This window comes from Nanorana parkeri, unplaced genomic scaffold, assembly GCF_000935625.1.
Source record: "Nanorana parkeri isolate BGI_ZX_2015 unplaced genomic scaffold, ASM93562v1 scaffold494, whole genome shotgun sequence".
Taxonomy (NCBI): Eukaryota; Metazoa; Chordata; class Amphibia; order Anura; family Dicroglossidae; genus Nanorana; species Nanorana parkeri.
The window spans coordinates 590917-613558 of NW_017306762.1; the positions used below are offsets into that span (position 1 = coordinate 590917).

Sequence of the window (22642 nt, forward strand, 5' to 3'; positions counted from 1 at the left end):
AGGAGGATTGTATTTTTTTATGTGTGTGCGGGGTTAATAAGGGGGAGTGTATTATTTTATGTGTGTGTGGGGGTTAATAAGGGGGAGTGTATTATTTTATGTGTGGGGGGGGGTCAATAAGGGGGAGTGTATTATTTGATGTGTGTGGGGGGGTTAATAAGGGGAGTGTATTATTTTATGTGTCTGCGGGGGGAGGGTAACATTGAGAAGTGTATTAATGTGTTTTTGTGTATGTGTATATTAGGCCCCAATTTACACCTATATTTCCCGGGTAATAACTTGCGTAACAGGGCAACAAGAGGAGGGCCGGGAACCACAGATCGGGAAACCTCAGGGGTAAGGGTCAGGAGTCAAGGTCCAAGGCAGCAACAGGAGACTGGTTTGCCGGAAACAGGATATGGCAACAATACTGTGGCACAGGCCTCACAGCAGGGAGAGGTTAAATACCCTCCCAGAGCAGCACCAGGTGGCGACTTATTGCTGGCAGACACCTGCAGGCGAGCACTGGAACTGCAGGATCAGGTTCCAGCTCCACAGTGCCACCCGGAGGTGCACTTATCCCTGGCAATACTTGAACAACCTATCGCTAGGCCCAAGCACTGTAGGGGGCATGTCCGACCCCTTTCTGAAAATCTACATTTACATATGATATCGGGGGCAAGCTGGGGAGGCAGACATGTTGGATATGGCACCCCAGGGTGGAGCTATACAGTGTCAGTCTACTGAAATCCGTTTTTAAGTTTCCTTTAATACATTTTTTCCTTATTTGTTTTCTTATGCTTGGTCAGGCCCCAAGCAGTCAAGGTCACCTTGTCTTTACATACAGGCAACTACATAACAAACAAAGGAAAGAGAAGACTGCAGCTCGTCATAAGATATTCCAATTATAAGGAAAAAGTGATGTATTGTTTGAACTGTCACTGAGGTTCTCCATGATTTGTAAAATGTTTATTTTAAAACCCCAATGTTCTTGAAAATGTTCCATTTTCTCTGAAAGGTTTCCGTCTTTGTATATAATGTTGCTGCTATTTTAAACAAACAGGAATATGAAGTAGAATAACACATCAGCACTAATGATATATAAATATACTGATGTTTCTCTGTGATGTGTAGGTGATGTCACATATAATCCAAGGATCCCTTTAAATATAAAGAAGCCTTTTTTTTAGTTCATTTTTTTCATTAGTTTATTTTAATAGGAAATTCTGGTTTACATCCTGTTGCTTTAAAACATTATAACACCATTTCCATCATATTACAATGTTTAGGAGATGAGGTTGCAACTATTTTAAAAATGAGGCATAAGGTTTTGGGAGACTTATATTTGCTGTTTTCTGCAGCCATAGATCTGTTCTGGGCTCCAGCAGGCAGTTTTTTTTTTCATTTCCTCTCTCTGTCCCACAGCACGGGACAGATGTTCAGACACTATACAAATCATTAGACATGTAAGCCACCAGAAAATTTGTTTCATTTCGAATCCGTTCGGATTTTTGTGTTCATTATTGGATACGAAATTTGGATCAATCCATTATTTGGATTTCGGATGGATCTGATATTTTGTTTTTGGATCTATTCAGATTGAGTTATTTACATTCACAATTAATTAGATAAAAACAGCATAACCCTAAAAAGGGTCTGCTATGAATTTGGGGGGGACCCCCAACACAAAAAAAAAGTGGGGTCCCCCAAAATCCCATACCAGACCCTTGATTCAAGCAGGGGCCTGTTAGAGCAGGAAAGGGGGGGGCGATTGTACAGCCTCCCCCCTCCTGCACCATCCTAGGCCACATACCCTTAACATGGGGAGGGTGCTTTGCCAGAGGGGACCCCCAGGCAAATCACCTTGTCCCCATGCTGATGAGGACAAGGGCCTCTTCCCTACAAAACTGGCCGGTGGTTTTGGGGGTCTGTGGGCAGGGGGGCTTGTCTGAATCTGAGTGCCCCCCACCCAGATGCTCCCCCCTCGTGAATGAGTAAGGGGTAGTTTTTAGTCATTCACCAAATACACAGTAAAATAGTAAATTAGCATACCACACTAGATTGTAAAGTCCTTTGTTAGTAAATAAACATAGCACACAGTTTTTGTCAAGTCCTTTATAAAAAATGTCCCAAGATGTAAATCTATTGTTAATCATGTCGTCCAAAGATATAGATTCATATCAACTACGGTGCCCGCCGCTCGGAGACTCGATGAAAGAGAAATTCCTCGCCGCTACGTCCGAACCTGACGACCCGATATCCTGTGATGTTTGTTTCAATATAGGAGCAGAGCGATCAATAGCGGAGAGAGAGAGTTAGGTTCAGACGTGGCAGCGGGGATTTTTTCTTTCATCAAGTTGGCGAGTGGCGGGCATGGTGATTGATGGAGTTATAAAAGGGGGCACCCAGATTCAGAAGTCCCCCTGCCCGTATACTCCCACAACCAACGGGCCAGGGTTGTGGGGAAGTGGCCCTTGTCCTCATTAACACGAGGACAAGGTGCTTTGCTATGGGGTCCCCCCTGGCAAAGCACCCTCCCCATGTTGAGGCCATGTGGCCATGTCACTCCCCCTTTCCTGCTCTTCCAGGCCGCTGCTTGGATCAAGGGTCTGTTGAGGGATTTTAGAAGTGACCCAACAATTATTTTTTTGAGTTGGGGTCCCCCCTAAAATTCCTACCAGAACTAAAGGGTTTGAATTTTGAGGGGGACCCCACAGTTTTTTTGTTCTGGATTGTGTAACATCTTTCGATACCGCAAAATATATTTATTTTAAGTCGTTATTTTTTCCATTTGTAAATTTAGATGCATCAAAACTTCCGAACATGCCGATATTTGTCTGAATTTGGAACGAAACAAATCTTACATGTCTACATCATTGTTTTTTAAAATAAAATGCTGTTTTCTGTTCAGTAGCTGCCCAGGTTGTCCTGGGCTATGATCATTTGAGCAGCTCTTTGAGCTATTGCCTGCTATATGCTGAGAGCGCCGCAGCCGGGAAGCATCCCGACAATACTGTAAAGATCCACGCATCTGGCTGATTGACATCTGGCTGCCCCAGGTGCACCTGCCCCCTTCCACGTCCGTTTCTTCAGTCAGCGCTGCAGGATCGGAGAGGGAATCCCTGTGGGGAGCGGTGACTGATAGTTACAGCTCTCTGTAGGGAGATGATCGGGAAGTGAGCGGAAGCCGGCTCCATGTTCCCTCGTCACCAGGGAGCATGGAGCTAGCTTCCTTGCCAATCAGGAAGCTGGGGGGGGGGGGGAAATTAATTCCCCCCCCCCCGCCCCCCAGCTTCCTAATTGGCCGGGAAGCCGGCTCCATGCTCCCTCGTACTCATACTGGACCGGGGGTGCATCCCTACTTTTGACTTTAATATCACTTTAAGCCGTGTCTGTCAGTATATGTTTTCAATTTGAACTAGACTTCCACTTTAATAGTTGAATACGGTAACTTTCGATCTAAACTGAAGCTTATGTGTTTCCTACAGTTTGGCAGTCAAGCACCAATGACCTTTGTAGTATCTTAGCGCCACTTGTGTTAAAAGCAGTATCGCAGTGCTGTACTAACAGTATCATAATTCTATATGAACCAAAGAACCAGATATAATGACAGATACAATTTATAATACCCAATATGATCCTATGAGTTGCCATATGCATGGACACTTATACTGTCTAAGTATGTTTTTACTTCTGTAATCCTCTAGTGGGTGAACACTGACTTACTATCAGAAGGAAAAGACAAAATAATTAGCAGGACAGCTAACTGTGTATATTTAACACTGACTTCCTGTGACATTTCAGCCGCTGTCCATAGATAAAGCAGTTGAATACTCTATCTATAGCTCGGACAGTGACAGAGTGGAAAAAGGAAATATGTTAACAGATAAAGCTTGAACCAGCCAAAACCAGAGCGAACAATTCTAAACAAAGCTGGTTGTTCTAATTATCCTCCTAAGGATGAGGTCAGATGGGTGTTGTAGTGTTCTGCAGTTTTGGAACTGAAGATCACGCACAGCATTGACCTAATTAATGTGGCACCAGCTAAATGCTGTATCTGGTGGGAAAGGTTCCTTCTTGGTCTCATAGATGTTAAGAATCGCAAATTATTAGAGATTGCTGCCTGCAGTAGCGTTGCAAAACTACAGCATGGTGGATAAGTGGTTAGCAAAGTTACCATTATAGTACTGTGCTCCTGGGTTTAGTTTTCACCCGGCTGCAGGGCTGGATGTACAATTGGACATAGTAGTCCTGTGCCTATAGGCTGCAGTGCCAAAGAGGTCACTTTTCACATATTTTTCCCATGAAAAGCAGAAACAGTCACTTGATACAAGTGTAGAAGATGTGATTCAAGTAGAGGGGTGTTATTTTGGCCATGGAGGCCCTCTTTACAAGCATACATGGTGGTATTATGCATTCTTACCGTAACGCGTGGCACTATGGGGCATTATATACTGGTGCAATTCATTTAGAGACGGTGGCGGTGGACCTGCACTGCAGAACGGTTGTGGAGTACTGTGTTAAAAAAGGGCTCAGGTCCAGTTTTTCCGGTCCATTTCCATGCTTTGGAAGCCCTTTGTAAATGAATAGGTTGCCTTAAGGCAATGCACGAAATACCACCATGGTAATGCAATGGAATGGGAAGGTGTTACTGCGCACATTATTGCAATGCATGATAACCCACAATGGATTTGCTGAGGTGCCATTCTCTCTGAATGGTACCCTATACTGTACCACCTTTCCAGTGTGCCCGGATTTTATCACCACCTGTGGCAATTCAGCTCTGTGCTGCACTGCGGAAAAAGCAGCATTCACGATTTTTGGTCTGTTGTGGTGCGTTAGGCAGCCTATTCAAATGAATTCCTTAGTGCAACACACATCCTTGCACAACGCAGCGCATTTTAACGCACTTGTGTTTAACACCCTGGAGCGGACCGGGCTGGTGTGAATGGGCTCTATAGTTTGTGTGCCTTCAGGCTCTAGTGATGGAGTTTGTATATTGAACTAGAAAGGGAAAGTGGAAAAGCATCAGGGCCCCTTAACACATTTGTATGTGCATTATAAATGTTAACGTGTTAATGGGCATTACAACAATAAGTTGTGTAGGTGTGTTGCGATGCATTGTAAAAAAAATTCAATGGTATCCCAATGCACACACATGGCCAAAGAAACACACCAGCCTCCCATTGCCACGAAGCATGTGTTAAATAACATTTGTTGCTTTGCGATACGCTAGATTGAAACAACCACATGGCAGGTTTTTGGGCCCCTGGACGCATGTTCAGAGGTCACTGAAAATTAATAATTTACTCAACAAAAAAGTGTCAATGCACACATCAGTACATGCAGTTCTGTATCATAGAATAAACTAGAATGGGACTTCCCCTGTCAGGATGGTTTTTAGAAATGTTTACATTCATCCTGATAATCTCAATGTATCTCTATGTAAAAAGAGAGAGCATTGCACATACTTCATTGGGGTGGGGGATCAGTAAGCAGCTTCATTGATTCCCCTGATGAGCATGAAATGTGAATTCATGACTTGAAAACAAAGGGGAGGAGCAGTGATGAGCCCCTGACCTCCAGGGGGATGACCGCCTGTGTCCTCTGCACCCCCCATAGTGACTCCATAGAAATAAGACAGCTAAAACTGTAGAGCTGCACCGGGTTTATTGAGTCCCTCCCATAGCAAGACGCTGTATGATTTTTTTTTATATCTATGGCATTTAACTTTGTATAATTCAATAAGGATAAGTTCAACTTTTGCGTAACAGTGATTCTGCAGACAAGGGGCACAGGAGGTTAAAAACATGAGCAGCTTTGAAAAATATTGATGTAAGTGCCATACCTGTAAGCCATTTGCAAGAATATCTTATGCATGTGCAGTGCGCCCTTTCTTCACCAGTTGCAGCAATGCACAGTGCTCTCCCTCCACCTGTTGCAGCAATGCACGGTGCGCTCTCGTCAACTGTCACAGCAATGCACGCATGCACGGTGCGCTCTCGTCAACTGTCACAGCAATGCACAGTGTTCTCCCTCCAACTGTTGCAGCAGTGCACACATGCACGGTGCGCTCTCGTCAACTGTCACAGCAATGCAGTGTTCTCCCTCCAACTGTTGCAGCAGTGCACACATGCACGGTGCGCTCTCTTCAACTGTCACAGCAATGCACAGTGCTCTCTCTCCACCTGTTGCAGCATGCAGCAATGCACGCATGCACAGTGTGCTCTCTTCACCTGTCACAGCAATACAAAGTGCTTGCTACGCCTGTGGTAGCATGCAGCAATGCAAGCATTCACAGTGTGCTCTCTTCACCTGCCACAGCAATGCACAATGCTCTTTCCACCTGTTCCACGAATGCATGCATGCACTGTGTGCTCTCTTCACCTGTCACAACAATGCACAATCCTCTCTCTCCACCTGTTTCAGGAATGCATGCATGCACCGTGTGCTCTCTTCACCTGTCACAGCAATGAACAGTGCTCTCTCTCCACCTGTTGCAGCTATGCACAGTGTGCTCTCCACCTGTCGCAGCAATGCACAATGCTCTCTCCCCCCACCTGTTGCAGCAATGCACAGTGTGCTCTCTTCACCTGTCACAACAATGCACAGTGCTCTCTCTCCACCTGTTGCAGGAATGCATGCATGCACTGTGCGCACTCTTCACCTGTCACAGCAATGCAGTGCTCCCCCACCTGTTGCAGCAATGCATGCATGCACAGTGTGCTCTCTTCACCTGTCACAGCATTGCACAGTGCGCTCTCTTGCCACCTGTTGCAGCAATGCACAGTGCAGTATCTCCACTAGTTGCAGCAAATAAGTTATTTATGACCTTTAAGCATATGTAAGCCCAATAATTCAAATTGAAAAGTTTGAACATGTTAAAGTGGAGCTTTACCACCTTTCACTAAAAATAACATCTTGATGCAGCTCTGCATGTCGATATGAAATCATTCATTAGTTAAATAAACATTTTTCTTTCACAGATAGCTAGGGGAGCTTTTGGGCCATGCTTCTGGACACACACACACGGACACACGGACACAATTAATTGTATATTCAGCAATTTCCACAAGCAGCAGTTTGGTATTACCTCCTCTCGCCTTTTGACTGCATGGGCTATTTTCTTTAAAAGATGAACTTAGACTTTATAAAGAATTTAGTTGCTTTTTTTATTTGTGAAATGTTTTCAAAGCATGCTGCCAGTCTAGTTTTGGAATATGTGCTTTCTAAATTTAGTAACTGATTCCAATTTAAGTAAAGTTAATTGAAGTTTCAGAAATAATAGTTATAATTTGGTGCTGCCGACATTGCTAATAATAGTGTAGGGACAAAGATGTCAGGGATTTTATCACCCAAGTAACAATCCAGCATCACTGTGAATGTGAGAGCCACGGCATGCAATGCTCTCCGCCCTCCCAGCAGCCTGCAGTGCCTCCCATTGGCCTCTGTGCGGCCCACATCACATGTTGGGAGTCACCTCCATTCTTTGCTGATTCCTCCAGCCAGCCGGCTAATTAACTGCATAGCCCAGCCTTCCTGTGCACTGTATTGTAATGAGGTAGGAGGGTTGACCAGCACTGCCCTGATACAGGCACAGTTCCCAGTGCTAGCAGCTAGAAAGACTTGGAGTTTCCTATGTGTCATATCACAGACATTACAAAGGTACAGCTGCACAAGTGAGTTGAAATATGTGCCTGATGACGGCGTGCTCACCCAGGGCAATGTCATAGGTGTGACTGCTCTCCTAGAACATGGGGAACCAGCTTACCAGACAAGAGGAACCAGAGCAAGGTATGTGGGCTCACATGGATCTTCACTGTACATGATCTGACACTGTGCATGCATTTTCAAGTGTGCAGAATTGTATTACGACTTGTGTCCATCATGAATCCTTTGTGCAGCGTTGTTTATATGTATGCAGCGAATAGAGCATTCCATTCAACGCAGTCCTGAGAGCAGCATTTGTGTGCACACAATGAATAGATTGACAAGGAGCCGGTATGCGTGCATGCTGCTCGGGTGCCTGTCACTGATTATCCCTCTGCAGCTCTGGAAGTTTGAACCCTGCCCTCCTAATGTGGGACTGGGAGCGCCTCTTATTATAGGATAACTAGTGTCTTAAGTGGACTGGTGGGCTCAGGGCTGATCTACAGGCATTTGCATCATTTGCTTAATGAGTAGAAAGGTAAACGTGTACAAGAAGCTGCTGCCTAATTAGATAGATGATACTTACCCCACCGGCAGCACCTGTCATGGGATATTAGTTCACAGCCTACGTAGGCCTGCTCTGTCCAGCATTTGTAATGTTATATTCAGACTGGGAAGGTTTTAGGTATACCGTGCGGTAAATTGCTGCTCACCAGTACAGTTACTGACATTGTAAAGTGATTTCTGGGGTTATAGGTATTCTAAGTTTGTGTTTCTCAGCTAGTCGTGTTTATACTGCCACAACATTTTCTATTACATGTCTGCTGGATAAATAAAAAAACAAAAACAAATATTAATTAACAATTCTTAAATACAAAAAAGTGGGCCTTCAGCTGCTTTTTTGTTGTTGAAGACTATCGCTCCCCCCCCCGCCCCCTCATTTCTTGAAATAGTAGATTTAAACTTTTTTTTTTGTGGAGCACAGTCTGTGCTTTTGCCTTTTTTTTGACTAGGAGAGCACTACATCCCCAGCAACACCAAACCTTCAATCGGCATGGAGTGTCATCAGGGAGACCTGCTGGGAGAACCTGGAAGAGGCAGTTGGCTTCTGATGAGGTAGCCTAAGAAGATAGGGGCATGGGACCATGGATATGACCAAGCCCAGGTCATAGTTATGAGACTGGGCTTGGTGCAAACCTAGTTTGCCCAAGCCCACTTAAAAATGTGACTGCCACCCACCCAGCCCAATCAGTTGTGGAAAGGTGCATTCTACACCCCACAGCTATCTGTTACAAAGGGCGCTAATTGGGCCGGGAGAACTCGTGTGAACAGGGTTCGCACCAAGCCCAGGCTAATTTCCACTGATGACGTAGCCTAAGAAGATAGGGGGCACAGGACTCGACAAGTGGTGGCTTCCCGCAGCTATATGTCACAAAGCGGTTGCAAATTACTCTGCCAACACTGACTGGGCCGGAAGGAGGGTAGTGGTGGTCACAGAGTGGGTTTGGGCAAACTCAGGTGAACTGGGTTCACACCAAGCCAAGGCTCATCTCTAGTGGTGGCATATCGGAAGATCACAGCAGTGCTATATGTGTTTTGAGGATAACCAGGTAAGAGGAGGGAAAAAAATGTAAGTGGGGGTGAAATTCCTCTTTACATAGATCTAAACTATAGAGCAAAATAGAGGATATAGGGGTCCCAAGACAAAATGTCATCTCACACCGGTACAGTATATAACAAATTGAGAATTCAATGGGGCTTTTTGAGATGGCAAAAGACCGCAAACAAGACATCCATATTTGTTAAAAATAAATCTATTTTTATTTAATTTATTATCAATGACATAAAATGTTTGCTAGACTTCATGGATTACATTTCACATACATTTCATATAGATTTGTCACCCATAGGGATACAATGGTTAGTTCTCTTTTGTAAGATTTTCAACAGGGTGATTTATGTTGATAATTCATGTAGCACTCCAACCTTTGACGGATTTCACATTAGGCCCCATTCACACTGAGCGATTTATCGCGCGATTTTTGCAGCGATATCGCTCATATTTCCACACCATATCGCTCTATGTAGCTTCTCCAATCCATTTCAATGGAGCTGTTCACATCTCGTCGCTCAATATCGCTTGTAGCTCGTCCCTGTAGCTTGTCGCTCCTACATGACCCTTTTTTCTAGCGATTTCGCTCCTGATTGCATACAGCCCAAGAGGAAAAAGTCGCTCAATATCGCTCATATAAAATCGCGCGATTTTCATGTCGCTCAGTGTGAATGGGGCCTAACAGCTTCTTCTGGAAGGTAAGAACATTTGCTAGCATGATACAGTAGTTATGATGGTCACACAAAATAATGTTTTGATTGTCATAAGGAATAAATGTCAGCCATATCGGAACATTAGAATACAGGTGGAGAGGAGGCCACTTGCACATGCCTTTTCTAAAGGTCCAGTACACGTCCAATTGTATATTGCACTCCAGTCTCTGCCGCAATATTTAGTGCTGGTCAGTAGTTGTAACCAGACATCCATCGTCTCATGTTCCCCACACATGCTGATGTTAGCTAATTTTCTTACCTTCCTGACGAAGCTGTAATGTGAATTGCGTCACAGGTCAGAGTGCTACATCAACGTGAATCACCCTGTTAAAAATCTTACAAAAGAGAAGCAACTAACCATTGTATCCCTACGGGTGACAAATCTATATGACATATATGTGAAATATAATCCATTAATTCTAGCACACAAATGGTTGGATAGGATTATCAAACATTTTAAAGATTTTTATAATCTTAAAGGGTTTCTTAAGCCTCCGTTTTTTTTTTTTTTGCATATATCTACTGCTAGCAAGCAGTAGATATATGAAAAAAGTAACAAAAAACGCTTTAACAGCGGTTTAAACTTACCCCGTCTTTGCCGCGCGCTCCCGTCCGAAAATCCGAAATTGCTCGGGCGGCCGCAAAGCATCTTGTGGCGGGCGCATGTTCGGATTTTCAGCCGGGAGACGAGCAGAGACGCAAGGTAAGTCTATGGACTCGTACACCCGCATGCAGACACCGTGGGACAGGAAGTGCCAGCAAGGACAGAGGAGTCAGCGCTAGAGAGAAGGCTGAAAAAGACAGGAAAGAAGAGGAAGATCGGATTAAGAGACATCATTTAAGGTAAGTGCTGACATTAACATTGGAGAGAGGGAAACATTTTTTTGACTTTAATTAAATGAAAATAGATTTTTTTTTTAACACAAATCTGGATGTCTTGATTGTGGTCTTTTGAAACCTCTTATAAAGCCCCATTAAATTCTCAATATGTGATATAGACCTGAACTATAACTAGATGACTTTGTTTACTAAAGCATGGTTGCAATTGCCATGTTTTATAGTTCTTTATTTTTTTTTATATAATACTGTTTTTACCATTTGTTCATTCCTTTTTTGTATCTTAGTGCTGTTCTTCTCCAGCCTCTTTTAGCTACTTCCTGCCTACATGTTACATTGCTCTTGACCAACTTCCTGACAGCAGTGGACCATGGCTGCACAATGTGTGTTGACACAGGCACTTGTAGTGTCCATCAGGGTTGTGTATAACAGGGTGACAATGTAGGAGCACAGTTGGGAGACAGTTGTCACCTAATAATAGGAAGGAGCCTAAACAAGGACCTTCATGGCAGGATTAGCAGGTATTCTTTTTTGCACCTATTCAGACATTTCTGTTGCGTTGTGGTGCACTGCCGTTCAGTATTTTGTGCATTGCAATAAGGCAGCTTTGACAAGGCTGAGTTTATTGTACATGCAACATATTATTCTCAAAACGGTCTACTGTGTGGTGCGCTGAAATGCAAAGGCGTTGTTGTCCACTGAAACGCACGTACATTGTGTTCCATTGGCAAGGTTACTTGGAATGCCTTTGCAAAATGAACTGCAACTCGCAGCACTGCAGTCACTTTTGTGGGTTCCCTTGCTTTGTGGTAATGCACGGGTCTGACCTAGAGCTGGGGTTCAGATCTACCTGAAGGGGGCCGTACATGTATCAGTATGATCATTCAGTGCAACTAAAATTACCAATTTGAAAATGATAAATCACAGATCCGACATTCGTTGATTTGATGAACTTTTGATCCATTTCAATGCTGGATGCGGCAGAATTTTACTGATGGTTTGTGATTGATCAGACAAAACCAGAGAGCCAATCGTATACAGATCACTTCCATAATCGTTTTTAATAATTTCTGATCCTAATTTCAATTATGTGTTGCATTGTCTGATATTTTATTGGATGATGAATTGCTTGCTTGCAATCTCTCCTGGATCCTCCTTGATACCTAGATCAACCAACGACCAGTAGGCTGGACCAGTCTGGCTTCTCTGATGATGATTTTGATAAGTTGCAATGGGCCACCTCACTTAGTACCTTGAAGATGAATTCTGTTGTGCAGTAGGTCTGTTTGAAATACAAAGACATTTCCAGTAGGGATGCACCGATACCAAGTACAGTACTCGGTACATGTACTAATACTTTTCGAGCTCCAAGGCTAGACTAGAGAAAAATTCAAGAGTTAGGAGGCAGCTGTCATTTGTAAGGAGCACACAGAGCTCCCGGGATTTGTATATCTCTGTTTTAATGTATGATTTTTGTTTTTACAAATACAAATAAAGGGATGCACCGATACCAGTTTTGCGAGTACAAGCACTGGTACTTGCCCAAGTACTTACAAGTACGAGTACTATTACATTTTTGTTTAGTGTCATGTGACAGTTTTTCTAAAACAATACAGACTAATGATTTCAGCACAGTGGTGGAGCGACAGAGCCAGGTCTCAGCTGCAACCACTGCAATCATGGTAGTGCTCATGAAAATGCCAAGTATCGGCACTGGTACTCAAAGTATCGGTGCATCCCTAGTTTCCAGGTGTATATATATCTTCAAAACTTGGCACGGTACATGTAGGAACAGTTGGCAAATAAGTGTTTGCAGATGGTATAATACCACAAACTGTTAGATGACTTCCTGTGAATTGCGGAGCAATAAAAAGTGGAGCTGTAGCTAGTTCCATTCAGAACCATTCTGATTCCGTACATAATTTTTTGAGGACAAGTTAGAGCATGAGAAGAAAGTGAATTAGTTGCTATGGGCAACAACACTATTTTTTTTCTTTTTGCCACTTTTTATCAATCAGACCTTGTGTCCTCTATTAGCAGGTACTGCAAGGCAGAATTGAGTGATATTGATGTGATGATGTACAGTAGTCATGTCTGTCTCAGGAATAGTTGACAGCAAGTCTCTGTTGTTGCTCATTGCAATGTAAATGAACGTGTGAATCCCTGACATGTAACAGATACCGGCTATTGATCGCTTGTTTATTGAATGAGATGGTCCGTGTTACAAGAGGTTACCAAGCTAAAGTGCTAGACGGTGCAGAAATATGTTTCAGAAGACAAGATGTGATTTATCATGCAGAACTCTGCAGTCTTATGCACCAAAATGAAATGCCCAGCAGAAGTAGATACTGCCCCGGCTTGTCTTGTTATCCATGTCTGTAATATACTGTTTAGTTATAAAGTTTTGTGGCTTCTGGGAGCATGCCGCAAACTGTGCACATTTATAGCTCTACATAGACCTTCAGCTTCTACAATGTTATGTTAAACAGTACTAAAGTTCCAGAACAACCATATTGTAATACATTTATACTAAGTTCAACTTTATTTTAGATGGGAATAGTTAATAACCCTTTTCAGTTTTTTTTAGGGTGCATTCACATCAAAATCGAAAGGAAATCGCAAGTCTGTTGACTTATCATTGTACGTCCCTATTTCCTTCTGATCGGTTGCGATCTGTTTTTAAACGGATGCTAATGGAAGATCACCAAAAAACGAATGGGTGTGAATGGGGCTAGTTCACACTGGATCAGTGCATTACATTGCACTGAAAATAAGTTGTACATGTTCTACTTTTTTTTTTTTTTTTCTTCTTCAGTGCAACAAAATTGAACAAAGTGGTGTGAACTAGCCCCATTCACACCCATTTATTTTTCAGTGCCCTTCTGTTTGCATCCATTGAAAAACACATTGCAACAAATCGCAACACAATGGATCCAGCTTCAATGGGCCCTTGCCATCTGTTTCCCATTGGGGGAGAAATACCTTCACTTCTGTCCCATAGACACAACAGTAAATCTTTTCAAAATTAAGGAAATCCTGTCCTCTAATGCTGGGCACACACCTTACAACCATCACAAGACAAAAGTAAGGTTGTAAGGTAATTTAAAAAACGTACGATCTGCCTATCTTGGACAGACAGATCATACTTGCGATGATGGCTTCTGATGACCGCAATGCCGAACGCGCAGTGTGCGCTTGCGCACACCGGACCATCCGGATTTTATCTTACGAACGTGCTACACACCCGCCGAACATCGTACGGTGCTCGGCGGATTTTCTAACATGTTCCTAAGATAAAAGTCGTGCAACCTTACAGTAGTAGAGGTCGCACGGCTTCCACACACCTTGCGATAATCGTACGATTGCGGGATTTCCCGCGATTATCGTACGATTATCGCAAGGTGTGTGGGCACCTTTAGACAATTATCAAGTGTCCTCATCGGAAGATATTCCCCCCCCCTCCTTTTTTTTTTCCCCCTGTTCTGGTGACAACTCAAACATTTTACTTTCTCGACATTTTCTGTACCAGGCTATAGGGTGAATCTCCCCAGTGGAGAAACTGCAATAAAACCTGACAGAGCTTACAACCCTTTCCTACTCTATAAGAAAAAATATGGTTGTGGTTTAAGATGGAGTCAAAAACGGCAAACCTTGTGTTCCTCCCATAACCCTGTTTCCAGACTATTTATTCTTCCGAAAAGATCACACATGCATTTAATGTATTTTATGCATGCTGTTTACCTGTAAAAGCCTCTGTGAACTGTATATTTGTGGGAGTATTGTACTGCAAATATTTGTGCACATGCTCAGAGGTTCACGAACCAGTCATGGTGCCAGAACAAGATCAAGCACCAGCGTATGGCGTATGAAACTTGCACTGGTGTGTGCTTGTTCAAAAACAGGACATGCTGCATTTAAACACTGCACCAGTACAAGATTAGGTACTTGGCTCCTGCTGTGGTATAAAAGAAAACGGCATAGCAATGCAATACATTAAACAACTCATGTCCATTCAAGTGCATTTAACCTACATCAGCACATGCTAAACACAAGGCACATGGTGTGAATTCAGCCTTGGTGGATTGGCCTCAGCATCTACATGACAGAGGTGTATGTAGGAATATTTGCTCACTGGGTCAGAAAATGAAGATTTTGGTAGATAGTTTAAAATGTATAGTACATCAGTCTGATTCAGTTATCAGCCACCCAGCTTGGACTTCCAGGCATTTGTCATTTCCCTCTCCAATCTAATATTACAACCTGCATCTCCATTATACCCTGGCCAACTGCCCTTTCCTAGGTGACATGATATTGAAATTGCATAACCAGTAACACTTTCTTCATACTAGACCCCATTGAATGCAACATCGGAATACTAAATCCATTCTGCCTGAGGGACTGCTAATATGTTACCATGGAATGACCAGTTTGTATTGTATCTGAATTCTTTAGCAGTTAATACTATGCTATTTCCATTAACACTTTTCATCCAGCATATGAATAGGTCAGGCTCTGACTGGTGGAATGGACCTATTTGCCTCAACCCACCTAATCCAAGTGGGATATTAACTACGGACATAATCACATTCTCGTAGATAATGACAGTCACCAAATGTGGCAGTTCCTGGCTGCATCACTTGAGGAATTGATGTCTGTGAGTGAACGCGGGCAGCCAGTCAGCACATGGACCAAAGAGAACAGTTGACTGGGCATGTTATAAAACCTTTTTAGAACTATTGTTCGTTTGCTGATATGGCTCCCTCTTCATTGAAGCTCTGCGGGCCACGGTTACAGTATGTAGAGCTGGCAGCATGGTTGGCCACCCTCCGATGTCTACGTGCTCCATGCTTTATCCACTGCTTTGCCTGTATGTGATCTTTTGCGCAGAAAAGTATGATCTTGGCATTTTCTTGTCAAACTTGATAAAACGTGAATATATATTTTACACTGTGCAGATTTTAGGATTTGAAACATACCTTTTTATTTTCTTTGAGTAGAATAAACCTGTTCTGCACAGCCCACAGGTGGTTGTGATTTTGGCACTGAATGGATGTTGTAAAGGTCAAGCTTGGCTCTTTGTAAGATCACCTATCGGGAAATCATGCAAGATAGGCTGGCAGGATCATGTTGGCATTTTCAGTTGCAGCAACAGTATCCTCTGCTGCAACTGTATGTGTCATGACAGAGACTGAAAATGTGCTACCTGTCCGGGACATTACTGCTAGGGCAAATCATACAAAAAAGTAGAGCTGCACCGAAATGGAAATTTTAAAACCCAAACGAAACCGAAATAAAAAAAATTGTCAGGCCGAAACCGATACCGAAAAAACGTTTTTTTTTATTTTAATTTTTTATATTCATTTTTTATTAAATATTTTTATTTTTTACATTGCTTTTAGGGGCTTCAGGGAAATATTGGGGGTCTAAACAGACCCCTGATGTTTCCTTTTTAAAATAGAAAAAGAGATTGAGGACACAAAGTCCTCAATCTCTTTTTCTGTGTGCCCTGTTATCAATGAACAGGAATGAGTGTTCCTGTTCATTGATAACATGAGGACATGGTATGTTTACTATACCTACAACTATGAATGAACAGGAGGTGATGCAGATCACTCCCATTCATTCATAATTGAGGATATAGTTAACATACCATGTACTCCATTATCTACAAACACTCAGCGATCACTGATCGCTGAGTGTTTGTGCTCGTTCTCCTCCCTGACACGCTGTCACAGGAAGCTGATCGAGCGGAGCAGGGAGGTGAGCTCAGCCTCCTGTGACAGCGCTTGCTGTCTCCGCCCACACACCGCTCTGCCGGACTGTGATAGGCGGCTGAGCGGTGTGGGAGGAGAGACGCCGGCCGCTCACAATGCTCTCGTCCTGCAGCGCTTGGCCGGCTGTCACTTTCTTTTCTCCCCGCTGGAACACAGAGCAGCGCCCAGCGGGGAGAAAAGAAACCAGGGATGCGCCGATGTATCGGCCGAAACATGGCTCTTTCGGCATTATGCCAAAAGTGCAATTTTCGGCCGATATATCGGTGCTACCCTACAAAAATTTATGAAACCTTGTATCCTTTGCTCCCCTGCCAGCATGAATGAGTTGTACTTTTCTCCCTCCTCCAGCAACTAGATGTGCTGTGTATATTGAAAATATATGATGAGCAGTAGCTGAACATGTAACAGGGATGCTGGGGATGCCAAAGTAACTCCCTTTCTTGCTTTTCTGGGATTCTGCTGCCATCAGTTACCTTTTGAACTCATTTTGTGTATTCATGATTGGGGTAGTTAACTAGGCTGGTCACGGGAGGACGCAAACTAGCGTCCTCCCGTACCCAAAGCTTAGTATATGGCGAGCTACAGCTCACCGTATACTGAGACCGCCGCAGCCGTGACGGATCCCGACATTACTGTCGAGATCCACCCAGCTGCGTGATGACAGTACCTGCCCCCTCCCCGTCCATTCCGCCAGTCAGCGCTGGAGGATCGGTGCGGGGAGGGGGGAATCCCTGCACGGAGGCATGAGTGACAGTCACGGCTCTCTGCAGGGACATGATCGAGAAGTGAGCGAGCGGTATGTGCTCGCTCACTTCCCGATCTATTGAGCCGACGTGTGACAGTTTCATTGTCGCACGTCGGCTCGAACTATGAGGTTGAGTGAAAATCACTCACCTCATAGTTCTCCTTTTTTTAATACATTTTTTATTTGCACATATTTACAGCAGGGGTAAGCAATTATTACCAAACATCAGATTGTAGGCCATCACAGGAGCAAGCTTGGAGCTGTGGCTACCAGAGCGGATCAAAACTGCGTCCAATGTATTCCAATGGTATTTTGGGCTCTAGTTCACACCACAGCATTCAGTTCCAGAGCATGTAAAAAAACTGCAGCAAGCCCTATTTTACATGCTCTGGAACGCATGCAAACACATCAAAACGCATGCAGACTCCCTGGAACGCACTGATAGCCCATTTTAAACAAACCAAACAAAACAAATATTATTTTTTACCACAAATGGCCCGGAACGCATCAAAAACGCGGCACAACACACTGCACTGCGAGTGCAGAAACTCCTGCAGATCTGGTCTGCATTTGGTGTGAACAAGCTCTTAACTCCTAGAGTTTGTGTCACTTGAAGGCATGCTAACTGTGAGGGCTTGTTCACACCAAATGCAGATTAGATCTGCATGAGTTCCTGCACACGCAGTGCAGTGGGTTGTGCCGCATTTTTTGCCACGTTTTTGATGCGTCCTGGGCTGTTTTTGGTTAAAAAAATTTTTTAGTTTAGAATGGGCTTTCAGTGCGTTCCAGGGCATGTGCATGCGTGTTTGCATGTGTTCCAGAGCAGGTAAAAAAGGGCTTGCTGCAGTTTTTTTACATGCTCTGGAACTGAACGCTGCGGTGTGAACTTGAGCCCAAAATACCATTGGAATACATTCGACGCAGTTTTGATCCGTCTGTAACTGCTCAGCTCCTGGAACGCGCTTGGTGTGAAAAAGGCCCCAAGGTAACAGTGTGCTACTGAACTTTCAAGCCCTCAAACGGCTGGTGTCATGCCTGATCACATGTGCAGCACCATGGCAATTGCAATCCAAATAGAGGCCAAGATGGCACCTTTCTTTGGATGTAAGGGATAGGGGGTTGTAGTTCCGATTTAATGCTTCTCTCCCCAAAGCTAAAACTAAAGTTACACAGTAGGGATGTTCAGATGCCAGTGCCAATACTTGGCATTTTCACGAGGACTACCAGGGTTGCAGCTGTGACTGGGCCCTGGCGCTCCATCACTGTCCTGAAATCATTAGTCTGTAATGTTTTAGAAAAACTGTCACATGATAATATACAAAAATGTATCTGTGAGTACTTGGACAAGTATCAGTACTACTTGGTCTGGAAAAAATGGTATCAGTGCATCCCGAATATATTTAAAACAGGCATGCACAAATACCAGGAGTTTCGTATGCTCCTTAAAAATGACAGCTGCCTCTTAACTTTTTTTTAACTAGAGTTGGAGCTGGGAAAGTATCTGTACTTGCACCTGTACCAAGCACAGTACTTGGTATCTGGTAGGGCCGCAACAACTAATCGACTAAATCGATTATAATCAGTGATTGAAAAAGTTGTCAACTTTTTCAATCATCGATTAATCGGCTTCCAATTAGTTGGCCCTGTTCACGGCTCCACACACGCTGCGCGCCTCACGCTCACCGCGCGCCCACATCCACGATTGGCACAGGGACACGGGGAGAAGAAGTAAGGAGGAGCAGGTGTGGGGGGATGACAGCCGCCGACAGACAGGCCAGCTATTAAAAGCAAGTTGCTGGAAGACTGAGTGCTCAGGTAAGCCTGCACTTTCCCCCGCATGGTGCTCTATATTGTATTGCTGGGATTTGTATTTCTCTAAATTAATCAAACTTAATAATCGGCTAACCGATTTTGAAAATAATCGTTAGCCACAGCTCTAGTATCTGGACATCCCTAATTCACAGTATTAGTATTTAATTTGTTTTATGAAGTGGTCACTGTTGGTTAGCAGCTTTAAGCACTGCTGTCTGTATTTCAGTGTCGATGGCTTTACCCCTTTTAGGTAGGGAAAAAAGTACAACTCATTCATGCTGGCAGGGGAGCAAAGGATACAAGGTTTCATATACACTGTGGACGTGCACCCAGCGAGATCAGTTTAAGCCGTTTATTCATTTTTAAGTAACAGGTTTCACTCTTTGGTTTTGTTGGAGAATATTCCATGGTGTTGTATTATGTAAACCGTTTACTTTGTAGGACGGACCGGCTCAGGAACAATTACCCTTGCTGACATTATTCTTTTGAAGAGCGGTACAGTTCCATGAGGTATTGTTTACCGTCTCCCGTACATAAACACATGATGCAGCTTATTCGTATTAAATGGATCTTGGCTTGGAGATGATAGCTCGGTGTCTACAGTGTACTGAAACAAGTTTTGTTAGCATCTTGGAAAATATGGTATTTTTTCCTGATTATTTCCATGATGTCACAAGATTCCAGAAACAGGTTTTTGAAGTTGTTCTTGTTTTTGTCCAAATACCATAATGTTTGTTCTTTTAAAGGGAAAGCTGTGCTTGTCTGTCTTGCCAACAAAATTGTATGTTTTAGGCCCCTTTCACATGGGCTGATCAGGATCGGATCTGTGCATGGATCCTCTCCTGATCACGGTAGTGCGGAGCGGATGTCACCACTGTGACTTCCATGTCCGTACAGTTTTTGTAGGAAAAAATGAAATTACCGGACCTTATGTCTGTTTATGGGGAATCGGATGCAAATGGACATGTGTCCATTTACATCAGATTACCCCCGATTTGGCACGATCAGGTCCGGTGAAACGGATCAATGATCCATTTGTTTTTCCGGACTTGGCCGAAGTCCGGGGTAAACAGACGCCTGTCCGCTTACACACGGCTGCCTATAGACTCACATTGGTTATGCAATCAGGCCCGCCTGAAAAACTGACATGCAGACACAATCGGACTGCCTGTGTGGAAGGGGCCTAAAGAAAAAAGGTAATCACATTTGAAAAACAAAATTTTGTTTTGTAATGAGGAACTGTGCAAACAATGTAATTTTACCAGCAAACATTGGCACAATGATAACCTTTTTTTAATTAATTTATTTATTATTGGTATTTATATAGTGCCGACTTTTACGCAGTGCTTTACATAGTGCACATTCATATCAGTCTTTGCCCTCAAGAAACTTGCCATCAAAGGTCCCTATATCACATGCATGCATACAAGGGCCAATTTAGACCGGAGCCAATTAACCTACCAGCATGTCTTTGGAGTGTGGGAGGAAATCGGAGTAAACCCACGCAAGAGCAGGGAGAACCTTGCAGATTGTGATCTGGCCTGGAATTCGAACCAGGGACCCCCAGTGCTGCAAGCCAAAAGATGTTTACGCAACTTCAGATGCTTATGGACTGACTCACAATGGATGTTGCTTCTTGATGTTTAAAAGTAAACTTTTATTTGTTACGTATTGCATTTATTCTTGAGGTCTACACATATGTCAGAAAAGAGGGACAATTGGGGAGGAAAGAGGGACAGGGGAATTTCGGTTCTAATAAAATGAGGGATAGTTGGAAATGCATTAGGTGAACCTGTTGCTTTGCCCTGAATGAGCTCATTGTAAACGCATTACATATATGTCCAAAGGAACACTGAAAACTATGTTCCCTTCTCTAAAGGGAGATAAGCTACAGGCTACAAGCTATACAGAGAAAAAAGGGGTCTTATGGTACTTTTTGATCATTGCTAAACATCAGAGACAAAACATCAAAACATTTTTCCTTGGTTTCATTTAATTTTTTGTAAAAATGTCCCTGTATTCCTGGGTGAAGGCTGCCTGCACATATGGCAGAGTTTAAACTTTTCTCAGGTTTCTTTTATATCTACAGGCCTGCGCTGTCCTCTAGATCACGGCCTACAGATTCACAAACTACTGTTTAACCCCAAACACATGTTGGAGATTTAACTTCTTTGATGTTTATCATCTTTGGCATTTGAAGAATAGTAGTGGGTTCCTTATGTGACACGGTTTGGGTTTTCTGAAAGCAGAATCTAAAGTCTGATGGGTGATTTGTGCAGAAGTGGCTTTTCAGAAATCACAGCTTTTCTTGGCAACTGCTCGAGCCTAGATACGGCCAGTCTGTAGGTTTTATATTATACTTGGGACATGAAGTTGGCCAGCTGTGACACACCATTGGTGGCAATTCGACAGCATTGTAAGAGAATGCGATGCAATGAAAAGGGCAGAAAATATAGATTCAAGTTGCATAAAAGCTGTAATGATTATGGAAAATATGTAATTATTAGTTGCATAAAACTGAAGTTCTTTGAGGAAAAGGTATTGATGTGAGAGTAGTCTGTGTTCCAGCTGCCACTGATGAGCCTTGTGTTTTTTTTTTTTTTTTTTTAGGAACAAGCTGCACAGAAGATTGTGTAACAGCACAGGACTCCTTACGATGACTCCAATATACAATATACCTCAATATACAATATTAAAAAGAATCTACACTAGGGTGGGCGCCCTTCTCTTTTGTTCTCTCCCACAGTATTGCAGCTTCCCAGGCTGAAGTGGGGCAGCACCCCTAGTAATCATCACCCGCAACTATCCTTCATTTGTTGGTCAACGTTTGGCGCTTCTGATTCATTTTTTTATTGGTTACATCAATATATACAGTTTGGCAAAAAAGTATTTAGTCAGCCACCAATTATGCAAGTTTTCCCACTTAAAAAGATAAGCACATTTCCACATTGCGTTGGGTTGTTAACACTCCATTTAAGTTGCCTTGAATGACAAAATGCTGGTTAGCCCTGCAAAAAGTCAACATGTAGCAATTTTTTTTTCTCTCCAAAGCACTGCGATGCTGTTCATTGGTGTGATCAGGTCCCCTGGAAAGCTATGTAATTTCTCTTGTTCATGCAGCAAAATAATGACCGCATGTTCAGCCCTAAAGAGGAACTTTTCAAAAGACTACCAAAACTAGATACTTCTAAGTCATGCCAACTGTCAAGGTTGCCAGTGTGCTTATTTCAGCTCTCAACCAAACTTTTAAGCCCTGAAATGTCTGGTGTCATAGCTGATCACATGAAGCTCCATGGCAAATGCAATCCAAATAGAGGCTAAGATGGTACCTTCCTTAACCGTAAGGGATAGGCGGCTGTAGGTCCACTTCAAACAAATGATTAGTTACAATGCTAGACATCTTAGGAGCAGAACAGTTTAGTTGTCCCTGTCCTTTGCAAGAACAGTGCCATGTGGTTTTATAGGAAGAACTTCAGCCAAAAATAGCAACTTAAAAATTAATGAATAGCCCATGAAACAA

General features: G+C 43.2%; 1 protein-coding gene across 5 annotated transcripts in view; it reads left to right on the forward strand.

Moving 5' to 3' along the window:
• SPECC1 (sperm antigen with calponin homology and coiled-coil domains 1) overlaps window positions 1-22642 on the forward strand; it is a 277393-nt gene that overhangs the window by 93211 nt on the left and 161540 nt on the right. Inside the window, exon 1 of one of the 5 annotated variants that reach the window (XM_018561038.1) lies at window positions 7494-7773. The exons of the other annotated variants lie outside the window; for them this stretch is intronic. Coding sequence (XP_018416540.1) covers window positions 7734-7773 — 40 coding nt within the window. The 5' untranslated portion in view covers window positions 7494-7733. Of the gene's footprint in view, window positions 1-7493; window positions 7774-22642 lie in introns of those variants that run through there. 5 annotated transcript variants of the gene reach the window in all.